The following is a 13,780-nucleotide window of genomic DNA, read 5'->3' as shown; positions in this document are numbered from 1 at the left end:
ACTTGTACCCGTAAATAATTAATCAATTTAGTGAGTGTGAGGAAGAGTTTGATGGGTACGTCATGGTTGTTAGCATTTAGTGTTTGGTTAGTGATGAGAGGAAGATGCTGATGTGGCGCTAATGTGAGAGTCAGTAATTCCATGACGGACCGTCATGGATAAGAGTGGTGTTACACAACTTCTCTGTCAATGTAGAAGGAAGATAAAACACGGGACATGTCCGTCAAACCATTCAGTCGCTATCTTAGACACGGAAATCATCGACTAAAATCGGGTCCAGAACCCACATGCCCTTCGTTCCCTTATTTGTCATTTTCTTTTGTTTAAAAAATAAATTAATTAATAATTTAATGTTAAATAAATAAAAAAATTATTTGCAAATGACAAAAATAACCTCACCTTCTTTCTATAAATTTCTTCAGCTCCGTATGATAACTCTCATGTTTTCAGTTATAGGTTTCAATTTTACAAAATAAAATAAAACAGAAAATAAATAACTTTAAATAGTTATAATAATTCAATATGTTAGGTGTATTTAGCAGTTCAATAGTTTCACCGCCGGAGGAGCTGGTGGCAGCCGGAAGCCGTACACCGTCGCCGAAGATATCGTCCAAATCGCTCGTTAATCGGTTCATCGGAAGTAATGAATCGGTGGTATCGATGCAGATCGGTGATGATGTTCAATTGGCGTACACTCATCAGAACGAATCAATTACACATCCGAGGTAAAATATTATATAAATTATTACATATGTGTATATTTTATATGATCATCGGTGACACGTGTCAAATACTGATACAGTTTACGATTAATTTTTCTTATCTCTGAGGAATTAAATTGTTTAATTGATGATGATTTGTTATATTAATTTCTATACATATCGAATTGAATTTGACGTAAATTAGAAATATCGATAACGGTGGTAAAAGTTAGCTTGATTCTGCTGATACAGTGATACCTGTAGACACATGAAGAAACGTTATTGTTTTGATACTTTGAGATAAGATCTATGATAAAAATGAAAGAGCGTACATGATTAATTAACCTTTTATCAGGATTAGGTTAATGACTAATTACGAACTATATCCAAATAAATTTGTCATGCCTATAGTTATAGGTTGATCTTTTATAAATATCAATACAGTTGTACAGTATGTAGTAAAATGTGGAGTATACTGTAAGATTTAGGTAATTAGTTTGCAAACTTCATCAGAGATACGATCTCCATCACTGTTGATCATGATCATTATTTAGTAGCAGAAGATTTAGGTAATTAGTGAATTACGTGTAAACGATGCTTGCTTGTATCTGAAAACAGGGAAATATTAGAGTATGTACGTATTTTACATGATCTACTATAGTATTTTTTTCAAATATAATATTTCTTGCATTATTATGTTATTCCTAGCCTTGAATGTTTAGTTATTTTCATTGCCACGTGTTAGTATATGACAGCATGACGGATCGGTATGTCTTACCAATTTTTTTAAACTAGTTATTATCGCCGTTGTTAACAATGAATGATACTAATTCTTGTCGTTTATATAACTTATATTGGTACAACACTACAACCTTAAGAATGTAATTTATGGACTAAAGCTTTTAAACTTTTAGCAACTGCTAGGTGCGAATTTAGCTTATTTACATTACAGGTACTTACTTTTAGGAAAAAGGTTTTTTTTTAGCTCAATCCTTTAAATTAAAAGAGAATAATAATAAAATAAAACCCAACATAGAAGGTAGCTCTTTTAAAACACGTGATAAGCCCATCCATAGATCGTTTGAGTAACACAAGGACCTTATTACGTTGTATTATATTTTATATTATATTATATAATTATATATGTTATAATGAGAAACTGATTTACATAGGGCCAAAATAGTAATCTATTTCTACAGTATATGCCAAAGTATTTTGGGGTCGAATTCTTCTGCTACTAAATAAATGCAATTTAATTTCATTATCTAGAAAGGTGAAAACTACACGTGACGATGTTGCTTTGCAATATGTTGTATGTGTAACTCCTGTTAAACAGAATGGTTAATTGGCAGTGATTCTTTGCTATTATATTTATAATCAAAAGTTCCTAACGTGGTTTTTTTTATAAATTATCCTATATGAAAGATGAAGCTAAGAGTGGCGAATAATCGAGAATGATAATGACATGATAATGGTTTCCTGTTTTACTCGTAGTTTTCACATCATAGACTTATCCAAATTCAACAAGCACTGAATAATTCATAGTATTATATTGGCTTGTAGTATGTGATACCAGACACGCCCCATTAAAAAAGTCGCCACTCCATTTTTTTTTTAATTCCTTGTTCCTAATATGGACTACTAAAAAAGTTGAGTGTTGCTTGTGAAGACAAAAAAGATTCAATTATCTATGTACTTTGCTTTAAATGATTCTTAAATTATCCTTTTCACTACTTTTCCATTGGTGATATGTCATAGGATTTATTAAGCATCTTAACTCCATTTTATTGATAAAATTTCTATATTGAACATGGTAGATCTTTTGCGGTCAAAGACGAGATATTTTGCTTGTTCGAAGGAGCACTTGACAACTTGGGTAGCCTAAAGCAACAGTATGGGCTTTCCAAGTCGGCTAACGAAGTCGTTTTGGTCATTGAAGCTTACAAGGCTCTTCGAGATCGAGCCCCGTATCCAATAAACCAAGTTGTGGGCCACCTTATTGGAAGTTTTTCATTTGTTGTCTTTGACAAGTCAACCTCTACTTTATTTGTGGCCACAGTAAGTCATAAACACATAATTATCCCCCCATTTTTTTACTTTTACTTTAATAATTATAATATAATACTTAAAGATGCGATTAATCTTTATCATTTATATATTAATTAATTAGTGGTGTTGGTAACGATAATGACAGGATCAACATGGCAAGGTTCCTTTGTATTGGGGAATCACAGCCGATGGGTGCGTTGCATTTGCCAATGATGCTGATTTGCTCAAAAGTGCCTGTGGCAAGTCACTTGCTTCGTTCCCTCAAGGTTCGTTTCATTCATAATATTTGTAAAAATACAAAACGGGTCGGGCAATTTTGGGTAATGGGTCGAAATGGCTAAATATGAGCGAGTTAAACCCAAAACATTATATTATATATATATATCCATTTATTGAATTTATATCATGAACTTTTACTGCATCAAATATGACTACTAATCATAAGGTTTTTTATTCATTAAAAATACATTTTAAGACAAATGTTTTTGCTCGTATCATTATAAGATTTGATATTAACCGTTTGACCCGCTAGAGATTATAACGATAGAAAAAATGGGGCAACAGACAACTACTTGGGTTGAAATTTCCACATGTTTTTAAAGTTTTTAAAGCGTGCCTTGATGGTATGCAGGATGTTTCTACTCCACAGCAATTGGAGAGCTCAGATGCTACGAGAATCCGAAGAACAAAATCACAGCCGTCCCTGCAACTGAGGAGGAGATTTGGGGTGCAAAGTTCATGGTAACCAATTAAATTATATTATATATATTCCATTAAGCACACATCAATACATCATATTCTATTACAACTTGTGTTTGTTTTCGTCATTATATTCGTGGTTTCTAGTGTATATCTAGTTGTCCAAAATATAGAACTCAATTATTTATTTAGATCAGGTATATATCACTATCAAATTGTCAAACAAAGATTGTGACATCTTGGATGATATTTATTTTTAGGTGGAAGGCCCATCAGTTATCTCAGCCACACAGTAAGCACATCTCTTTCATCCCATCCCTCCATGGACTATTGCTTCATCCACAACTTTTTATCCGGTTATCACTTTTAATATGACGGCATGCGAGGATCCCATCTTACTGAATCAACGTCTTTAGTAGGATGATATGTAGATGTTTGGGCTGTTTAGGGACCGAGGCTGTAGTTTTTTTCATTTGTATGTTGTTCTGTGTACAGAGACACGCCTTGTGTAATAAAGTCTGGGTAGACATGAATGTAAGATGTATGGTTGTGATCTATATGTTTTATATGTATATATGTGGTGGTGGTTGTCCTTGCAAACTAGGAAATGAAATTTAAGTATGCTTTGAAGTTTGAAATGTACTCTATTTAACTAGCGGATGTTATGGACTGATTTTGGACCTACAATTGGGTTTGGGTGGGCTTCAATGAGTTTGTCCAGTCACAGTTGAGCATAAAGCCCACGAAAATCACAAAGAGTTGGATATTGTTCTGGCAAACACCTTTTGTTAATTACTCCGTATTAATTTTTTATTTTATTACTTTGAAAAGCAGGAAGCATTTTGTTAATTATTTACGTTTCACAAAATTTCTTCAAATCTTCAAATCGTAAATCAAAACACCCCTAGATCTATAATCACTGTATGATGATTTTGATCTACCTACTTATTTTATGACTAGTATGCATCGTGAAAAAAACACGAGACGAGGTCGAGACATCGGAACCTTGAAATGTCGCAACGTTCAAAACGAGTTCGAAACGGATGTTGTCATGCTGACAAACATTGATTGATTTTGTATATAAATATCTCAAACATAAACATTTCAAATATAAAGAGTTCAAATTAAAGGCAAAAACATTGTGTTTAACCAACATTGCCTTTTAATTTGAAATATTTATGTTTGAAATACATAAATATTCAACGTTGGTTAACATTCATCTCGACCCCGTCCCGACCCCGTCTCGACCTTTTTTACCGTTGTGAACAATAATCTCCGAGTCCGTACACTTTCTTAAATAGAAAATGTGCGGTATCTGAATTACAAAAATAACATTTTAAAGTTTTATTATTTGCGTGTTACAAAAGGATTTTTCTAAATGTTGCTTTAATGGTTGTGGTGAACACGACAAAACGTATCATATAATTAAAAATTGTCACTTATATTATTTTTATGAAAGACGGCGTTATATTACGATGTGTAGTTAGTGAGGATTGAAGTCTAGCCTCTTTTGAAGGTTTCCAAACACTGAATCACTAGATTACCTATTGAGATTTTATAAATGTCACTTATATACTATATTGTAATAATTAACGTTATTTTCAATATCATAATATCATCAGCTGGAATAATTTGTACAAAAAAGTTTGGAATGGAAATTCAACTAAATTTTGGAAAGATATTTGGATAGGGGATACGCCTTTGTATCCCAAAACCCTAAACCTTGCGATTAAGAAGAGTGCACTTTTCGATTCCATTCGTAGTTTTTTGTTTTTCTGGTTAAAAAATAGAGGAAAAGGTGTAAGTTGTATGCAAACATGGTTCTGTAATCCGTTATAATAATCCCTTCTAGCTTCTTGCTAGTTTGGGTTTGGTGATTTATAAAATTTGGTCGTTCAAAAAAAAAAAAAAATATTATTTACAATTCTTTTAAACATGTATATAAACGATAGTCTTAAATATGACGTATAAAAATTATAATTTAAATAGATTTTATAGATATAGATGGATTATATAGATAGATTACAAATTACAAATGATTATGTTAAACTCAATTTGAATTTTGAAAAGAAAAAGAATTATTAAATAGCCCAACACACCAAATCATATCGAACATAAAGAATACGACATCCATCACTATATAGTTTATTACTATATCCCCTTTTATATATACGTTTTTATTTTTATTCGCTCTATATATATCGTCACAGACCACATTTAGGTATCTGCGTCGTTATTGTCACTTCCCTTTCTCTCGACCAACCTACCTGTCTCACTGCCAAACCCTAGCTCTACTAATATCAGACTACAGGTACCATCTCTACATCTATACATATATGTTACACGATTATACAGCTTAAATTTCTCTAACTTTACTCGATCTGCTTTCAATTCAGATATAAAATTCTGCTTGATTAGCTTTCGTGCGTCGATCGAAGTCGTTTCAAGTTAGCAAAGAGCTTTCGAGGTATGCAAATCATTTTTCATATGTGTATGCAATTCAGTTATATATGTATATATGTAATATGTATGTATGTATGTATAATTTAATTTTAGTAATTGTGTGAAAGTTGGGGAATTCATATTTGTTACTTTGTGGCTAAATTGGATTTATTGTTTATTATTGAACTAGTCTGTTTTGTTTAGTGAAGGAAATATATTGATTTGCTTTTAATGTGAAATGCATTATTATACGTTTATTTCTCATATCAAGATCAAGCATATAATCGTGTAGGTTTTAGATGTTATTTTTGTTTGAATTGGATCTAAAATGATTAAGGAATTGAGTTTTGGGTTGTTAGTAAATTTTTATGCTACTAATGCTACAAGGATTTACTAATATGAAACCAAGCTCGTCTAATAATATAAAAATCTCAAACGGATATGTTTTTTTTCTTCAGGTACCCGGGGAGGGTCTGGGGAGGGTGAGTATTCTTATCCAGATGTATGTGGCCTAACCGGGTTATCCTATGATTATTTTCAAACCTTTGTCTGGCCACTCCTTGATGTGCTGTTAGTTAGGTTTGAACTTGAGACCTATTGTGAGGATATCAGAACCACTAGGATATCTTCGGATGGTTTATTTGAAGTGTTGGTATATTCTAATCCATCAACAATGTACATGTTAATATCGATAGGAAGTTTGTTATTATTTTCAAAAGCTTTCAAAGTCTTAACTAATTCTTTTCTATGCTTTTATAATGTAAAAAAAATGAAGTGATATGTTCTTTCCACAATTCCACTACGTCATTAGTGTGATTGAAATCTTGAAGCCCAAGGAAGAGGATACACTACACGTGGTTTCTGGTTATCAGCGTGTGATTTAGTTATTTACCTACGTTTGGTTAAGGCTATCGGTTGGTAACTAGAAGATTGGTGTAAAATCTAGACAGACTCGAAATTGAGTCTCTTTTATGTAAATTATATTCTTGTTTTTATGCATGATTCCCCGCTTCTTGCAGTCTTGCTAGATGGTTTCTGTGTTAATCAAAACGTAAAACCTAGTTTAGATGATGATGATCTTCCTTGCTCTTGAAAAAACCCAAGTCCAAATCTCTTTTTTTTCCTACTCTCACAAAGTTCATTTGTATACAATACAAATCTATACTTCTAATTGTTATTTTTTGTGTTGTCTAAAAAAATAGTTTAATTTCTTACTTGTGCATTATGAAGGTGTGAACACAGTTGTGAAGATGGATCAGCAACAAGCTCAAGGTATGGGAGCTATCGGAAGCTCTGCTCAGATGCCTTACAGTATGGCACCGTATCCACCAAATCAGATGATGGGTATCGTACCCCCTGCATCAGTTGGAGGTTCGGTCCCACCTTCACAAACATCTGGTCTTCAATCACCGCCAGCTCAACTCGCTCAACAACAGCTTGCTTATCAGCACATCCATCAGCAACAACAGCAGCAATTGCATCAGCAGCTCCAAAATTTCTGGGCAAACCAATATCAAGAAATTGAGCAAACTACTGATTTCAAGAACCATAGTCTACCATTAGCTAGGATCAAAAAAATCATGAAAGCAGATGAAGATGTGAGAATGATATCAGCTGAAGCACCAGTGATTTTCGCTCGTGCATGTGAAATGTTCATCCTTGAGTTGACTTTAAGGTCTTGGAATCATACTGAAGAGAACAAAAGGAGGACCCTTCAGAAAAACGACATCGCTGCTGCAATCACTAGGACTGATATATTTGACTTTTTAGTTGATATAGTACCGCGAGAGGATTTGAAAGATGAAATACTTGCTTCTACAATGCCGAGAGGTGGGCCCGTTCCTGTTGGAGCTCCAACTGAGGGTCTACCGTATTACTATATGCCGCCGCCACAAGTTGGTGCTTCTGGGATGTACATGGGTAAGCCCGTGGATCCTCAAGCTCTATACGGGCAGCAGCCTCGTCCGTACATGACTCAGCCTATGTGGACACAGCAGCAACAACAAGAACCACAAGAAGATGCTTAAGCAGGTACTGCCTAATCCCAGTATGCATCATGATCATGAGTTAAAAATTTTTTATTGTTGCCTTAAACATTGATGTTTCGATATTGTGTCACTTTAATATACGTAGCTACCGTTTGTACTTTGTGCATTTTCTTTACATATTTTCCGTTATTGCTAGAGGTATCAAAATGGGCAGGCTGGATATGGGTACTTCTGAAATGGGTTTGGATGATTGATTTGATATAATTTTATAATATGGAATTACTTAGGAGTTTTATGCTTTAGAAATACATTCATGATGCCTTTTGAAGGGTATGTACTGTTTGATCCACTCTCCTTCACATGCATTTATTTTCCTTTTACGTATTTGATGAGTTACGGATATAATAGAACCTGAATTAAACCATTAATATGTACAAAAACAACAATACTCAATCGTACTAATGCGGGATATGGGGAAACCATTAACATGTAAATTTGTTCAAATTGCCACCTCTAATCACTGCATATCTGTTCCTTGCTAAACACATTCTTTTTAAATTAAGGTGCAGCATATGTTAACTGTAATTTAAGCATCCGAAAGATGTAGATTAGTGACCTTTCTTGATTATATTCGTTTGCTATTACATTTGTCTTTGTGCAGGAAATTATCACAACTAAATGTTCAGTTTTTGATCTGAACTTATAGAAAATAATAAATAGCAATGAATGTATTGTAGGGTTGTTTAATAAAAGTCATTACAACGTCAACATCCTTGAATATGAAATAGGAACTTCGAAAAGTTTATATCATTGATTGAAAATGTTGCATGGACTTTGAGGTGTCCGAATTCCGGAAACGAGCTGGATTTTAACTTTAGTTACATGATAAAGACATTGTATTCTATTGCTAATAACGTTGAGTTGCTAACTTTTGTTCAGCATAGAAAGTAATAATATTTGTTATCATTGATGCTCAACTCCTGTTTTCGTCTAAGTTATTCACATGGTGACTAGGAGCTGATTTGAGGTTTTTGTTTTTTTTTTTTTACCTGCAATGCTTGCAGTAAATGCCATTTGAAAAAAACTAATTTAATACTGGATAGGAGCTTTTATGTTAATTTGTTACTGCTGTTTCCTTTTAAATTGATCTGCCATATAAGTCTTATGATGCATCTTATATTAGTAATGTTATACATTAATACTAACCTTCTTGATAACGTTTTGGTACAGGATACTTGCAAGAGATCGAAATTTGAACATGGTGGCTGTAGAAGAACACTCACTAATGGGCATTTGTATTAAAGTTCAGTTTTATTTATGCGGTTATTTAGGAAATGCTTGTAGTCTCACTTAACTATGTCTGTGTCTCTACTTGTCTCGGACAATATGTTGTTTTATGACCGTTGGTGGCTAACGTGTGTAATATCTGGAATCGGTTTTCAAAAATATTAGCTTAACTGATCCATTACGAATGGTATCTGCATCTCTTTTGCTGGCAGTAAATCTTCGTTCGCATATCAGTATATCTAGACTAACTACATCTTTTATGAGACAAAAACGTGTTTTATTACAAAAGGTACTATGGTTATATATTTGTTATGTTTTAACACAAATAGCGAAAATATGTGTATACTCTAAGTCTTTAGGATCCTTTCATATGTGTGAAAGTGAATTGTATGAAAGTAGCTACTTCAAATTTCGGAGTTAAATATTTTTTATTGTGTGAAAGTAGATACTTCAAGTGCAGTTTTCCCATGCACACTACCAATACCAAAACCACAATTCTACCAACACTTAAGATGCTATTAATGGATGTATAATCAATTAGCTAGCACAATAAATTTCTATACATATGGATGTATACCACTCAAGTAATGCCTCAACGGTTAAGAATTGAGCAACTGTACAATTCTCAAATTAAATATCAAGTTACGGTGTATACTAAGTCCGAACAAATCACATGATAGTCTGATTAAATTGCGTATATTCGTGTAAAAATCTTCGCCATTCCTGATTTAAATATATTGACGTTTTTCTTTTACCGGTTTGTTATGATGTATACAAGTTTAAGGGGGTGTTTGTTTTAGCGTTTAGAAAATTAATTATGCGTTTTATATAATTAGAATCAGATAATCAGTTGTATCTAATCGTGATTTAAATTTATGGTGTTTGGATTTAATTATATTGTTTGATATCGTAATAATCTAATAATCAGTTTAAGAGGGTTTGGGAAAATTAGAGTTCTTGATAACTTAACGTGTAAAATGAGCTTAATGCGCAATTCACCCGGTATCAGGTCTCGCGCTCGGGGGACTTGATTACCCGAGTTTTTACCTTCTATAGGGAAGCCAATGTGCTCGTTCATAGGAGCGTTTCCTCGCTTACCAAAAAAAAAAAAAAAAACGTGTAAAATGACTAAAAAGGATATTCTTTTTATATAACAAGAGTGTGAAGAAAAGGGGGGTGATTCTCACACATCACTTTTTGATCCATGTACACTTTTATTTCATAAAATCACAATTATACCCCAAAAAAATTAAACTTATATTATTATTCAAAGTACAATTAAAAGTATAATAGGTAATTAAGTATATATGGATCAAAAAATAGTATGTGGGGATCATCTCCCATGAAAAAATATAGGTCGTGCAATTTTAAATTAATATATATTCATCTATAAATTAATTAAAATCACTCGGTTGCAGTACTAAGAATAAGATTTTAAGTTGCACATTTATTCATTAGATATTCATATTCATCTAAAAACTTCACCAACATATCATATGAACATTCTTGGTTAACAAAAAGTATGACAAAATGTATAGTGGAGTTTTAAATATACATTACATTTTTTAACTACATATCTATGAAATAATTTAATTGGCACATATAGGGTAGTGACGTTACATCAAGGTAACAACGCAAATAAGATACGTAACAAAGCAAATAAGAGAGAGGATTTTGAAGTTTTATAAGGTTACTAGATTTATGAGCCCGTGCGTTGCACGGGGATTCATCTGCAAACATTATTGATTTTTAAGCTTATATATGAAATAACGATATTATAAGAAAAATGTCAAAAGTACTATTGTGATTGAATTAGTAATATATGTTTTTGTGATAGTCGTGAAAGTAATTATATTAAAAACAGTGTTCCGTAACGCTACAAATGAATAAACTATAATGCGACACTCATTGCATATTGGTTGTATACATATAAAAAATGAGTTGTGTAGATATCAATCCCCTTTGATCATAGTTAATGTGATGAAGTAGCAATTTTCCTGTAATTTGTCAATGAAACTTTTAAAAATGGATATATCATAAATAAAACAACTACGTATGGAAGCGTAATAGCACAAATTGAACGAAAAATGAAAGTATCACACTGTAAGATACGTAGTTCGAATTTTTATACAAAATGTAATGTTTGATTAAAATTGAATTAAAACGTGCTTCAATATATTCTCGGTATACATATTTATTTATTTTACTATTTGAAGGGCCAACAACATCAACATGATCCAACTTAAGACTGCAAAAAAGAACACATACATTAATGAGCTAAAGATTGCGGGTCCCTGCCATATATACACGTTTTGGCACAAGATTGCGGGTCAGTTTTCACATCTTACCGGTGTCACGTTGAATAACGGACTGGGGACTACATCTACAACATATGTTTGTATTTCAAATTTTTCTAAAGCATTCAATGAAAGTTACCGCAATATAATTTTCATATTAAAGAATCATCATCTTTAATACACATAACTAAACTAAACCAGTTAGTTACAGCCTACACAAAAATTGAAACATATACAAACAAATTAGGACATACTTTAAGATAACTTTTAAAGGATACTATAATATAAAGTATAGAAGATAATGGTGTCTGCAACTCAAATAATTTGTTTAAAGCCATTGAAAACACGACATTTTAAAGTATTAACCCAAACCCATTTTAACCTGCCCAAATAGACACATATAACTATCAGACAGTGCAACTTATACAAACTAACTAAATGAAAATGAAGGCTTATAATTCGGACAACACACTTCTAAACTCCCAAAAATTGAGATGGAACTGTTTTCAGGCTAGAGAGCAATAAAGACATGCTACACTGAATTGAAATGTCTTAACTAATTTTATAATGTTTATTATATAAAGAAACACGAACCATGAATTTACAGAAACGCTTGCAGTCCCTCGCCATTATAGATAATCATTTTCTCGCTGTTTCTTCAGTTTTGGCTGCAGTTTTGATAGCTAATTTCACCTGTCAAAAGTATCAAAACAATGATTAATTACATGTACAAATGCTTTAGTATTAATTGTAACCAAAGCACATTATTTTATCCACAGGCCTTATTCAAGATCTGAGAAACCAGAAGTCAATTAGAGTGCAAGTGTGGTAGAGATGACCAAATGGGTGGGTCTTGCAAGTCGAGTAAAGGGTTTAAATGTTTAAATTTTCACGTGCTGATCTAAAAAGGTCAAGTAAAGTTGGACCGACCATTCACACTTTATCATGCTTTTCTTAATTTTATACTACGTATATAATAATTCATTGATCTTTTAAATACAAATGTATAATCACAACAAATAATAGCATTACAATAAAATTTAAAATTTATGATCATGCAATTTTAGAGTAATATGCATATGAATACAGTCTGGGTAATTTCCAACCCATTTGATATATATCCTTATTTGTTAATCTTTAGCTTGACACGTGTGACTCGTTAGAAATAAGACTTGACCCAAATCACCTACATTTATAAAATACTTGGCCAAATTTACCACATATTCATGTTTGATATTTATTTATATTATAATCAAAAAGCCTGCATAGTATGTGACAACCCGGAAATTTCCAACCAAATTTAAACTTTAATCTTTATATGTTTCCGACACGATAAGCAATATTTGTTAAGTTAAATTGCAAGAATTTTAAACTATGTTCATACATTCATTCAACCTCGACCAAATTCCAACGATTCACGAACCATTAAACGAATATGATTATATATGTGTATGTGTATATATATTATAACTTGAAACGTAAACAAAATATTAGATTAAATACTTTTTATGATTGTATCTGTTTCAAAATATTTATCAATGGAATTAGAAGATAAGATCAAATGATTGAATTATCAGATATATTGAATTATGATTACAAGTCTCTGTTGAAAGGCCCACGTTGATTTGAGAAATCTTTCCGTTTTAACAATATTCGGAAAATGATAAAGTGATTTATAAATAAGAACAAATTGTCAATCATTGAGAACTAGACAAAGGATAGTGGAAGATTGAATCTCATAAAGACTCGATTGATCTATTTAGTTTCAAACGTACAAAAACATTTTCAGTTTAAAAAGAACTTTATTATTAAAACGTATATAACTTTTATAAATATCTAGAACCACTTTTAACAACTCATTACTTAACTAGTATGATAAAGATAACGATATTTATATTTTATTTTATTAAATATATATAACGATTTAAATTAATATTATATATATTTATACGCGTATTATACGTACATAGTTTTATACTTTTACTATACTTAAACTTTACCTTTACTTTATTGTTACTTTACTTTAACTTTAATAATTCACTTTAATAATTCATACTTTAATAATTCACTTTAATAATTCATACTTTAATAATTCACTTTAATAATTCATACTTTAATAATTCACTTTAATAATTCATACTTTAATAATTCACTTTAATAATTCATACTTTAATAATTCACTTTAATAATTCAAAAATCTATTATAAATAGAATTCAATAGGTTTCATTATTTCATAGAAACTTGAAAATATTTTTCTCTAAACTCTCTCAATGGATTTACATATATATATTTACTCCGTATTATTTCAAGATATTA

The 13,780-nt window shown here is 31.7% G+C and overlaps 2 protein-coding genes and 1 long non-coding RNA gene across 4 annotated transcripts in view; 2 read left to right on the top strand and 1 right to left on the bottom strand.

Moving 5' to 3' along the window:
• Positions 1-434: 434 nt before the first annotated feature.
• LOC139839794 (stem-specific protein TSJT1) lies at positions 435-4,087 on the top strand. Its single transcript, XM_071829952.1, has 5 exons — positions 435-725; positions 2,519-2,759; positions 2,896-3,016; positions 3,382-3,491; positions 3,710-4,087. The coding sequence occupies exons 1-5, from the start codon at positions 523-525 to the stop codon at positions 3,743-3,745; spliced, it is 711 nt and encodes a 236-aa protein (XP_071686053.1). The 5' UTR covers positions 435-522; the 3' UTR covers positions 3,746-4,087.
• A 1,548-nt stretch (positions 4,088-5,635) lies between these two features.
• LOC139903987 (nuclear transcription factor Y subunit C-3-like) lies at positions 5,636-9,356 on the top strand. Of its 2 annotated transcripts, none has more exons than XM_071885919.1 (4): positions 5,636-5,760; positions 5,846-5,916; positions 7,134-7,922; positions 9,110-9,356. In XM_071885919.1, the coding sequence occupies exon 3, from the start codon at positions 7,142-7,144 to the stop codon at positions 7,916-7,918; it is 777 nt and encodes a 258-aa protein (XP_071742020.1). In that variant the 5' UTR covers positions 5,636-5,760; positions 5,846-5,916; positions 7,134-7,141; the 3' UTR covers positions 7,919-7,922; positions 9,110-9,356. The 2 variants fall into 2 exon arrangements, with proteins under 2 accessions (XP_071742020.1, XP_071742019.1); XM_071885918.1 differs by having other exon boundaries at positions 7,122-7,922.
• Positions 9,357-11,033: 1,677 nt separating this feature from the next.
• Positions 11,034-13,780, bottom strand: part of LOC139903986 (uncharacterized) — a 32,714-nt gene continuing 29,967 nt past the window's right edge. The window contains exons 3-4 of the long non-coding RNA XR_011778612.1: positions 12,058-12,156; positions 11,034-11,163 (exon numbers count right to left, since the gene is read on the bottom strand). This is a non-coding gene — a long non-coding RNA (uncharacterized lncRNA). The remainder of the gene's footprint in view (positions 11,164-12,057; positions 12,157-13,780) is intronic.

This window comes from Rutidosis leptorrhynchoides, chromosome 4 (assembly GCF_046630445.1).
Source record: "Rutidosis leptorrhynchoides isolate AG116_Rl617_1_P2 chromosome 4, CSIRO_AGI_Rlap_v1, whole genome shotgun sequence".
Classification (NCBI taxonomy): domain Eukaryota; kingdom Viridiplantae; phylum Streptophyta; class Magnoliopsida; order Asterales; family Asteraceae; genus Rutidosis; species Rutidosis leptorrhynchoides.
The sequence above is the reverse complement of the archived record's forward strand: the minus strand, read 5'-3'. Positions and strand labels throughout refer to the sequence as shown.

Excerpts from the sequence above, each read along its gene's own strand:
- LOC139839794 (XM_071829952.1), top strand. The coding sequence starts at position 523 with ATGTTAGGTGTATTTAGCAGTTCAATAGTTTCACCGCCGGAGGAGCTG. Across the intron at positions 726-2,518 it reads GAATCAATTACACATCCGAG|ATCTTTTGCGGTCAAAGACG; the intron begins GTAAAATATTAT and ends TGAACATGGTAG. Across the intron at positions 2,760-2,895 it reads CTACTTTATTTGTGGCCACA|GATCAACATGGCAAGGTTCC; the intron begins GTAAGTCATAAA and ends CGATAATGACAG.
- LOC139903987 (XM_071885919.1), top strand. The coding sequence starts at position 7,142 with ATGGATCAGCAACAAGCTCAAGGTATGGGAGCTATCGGAAGCTCTGCT.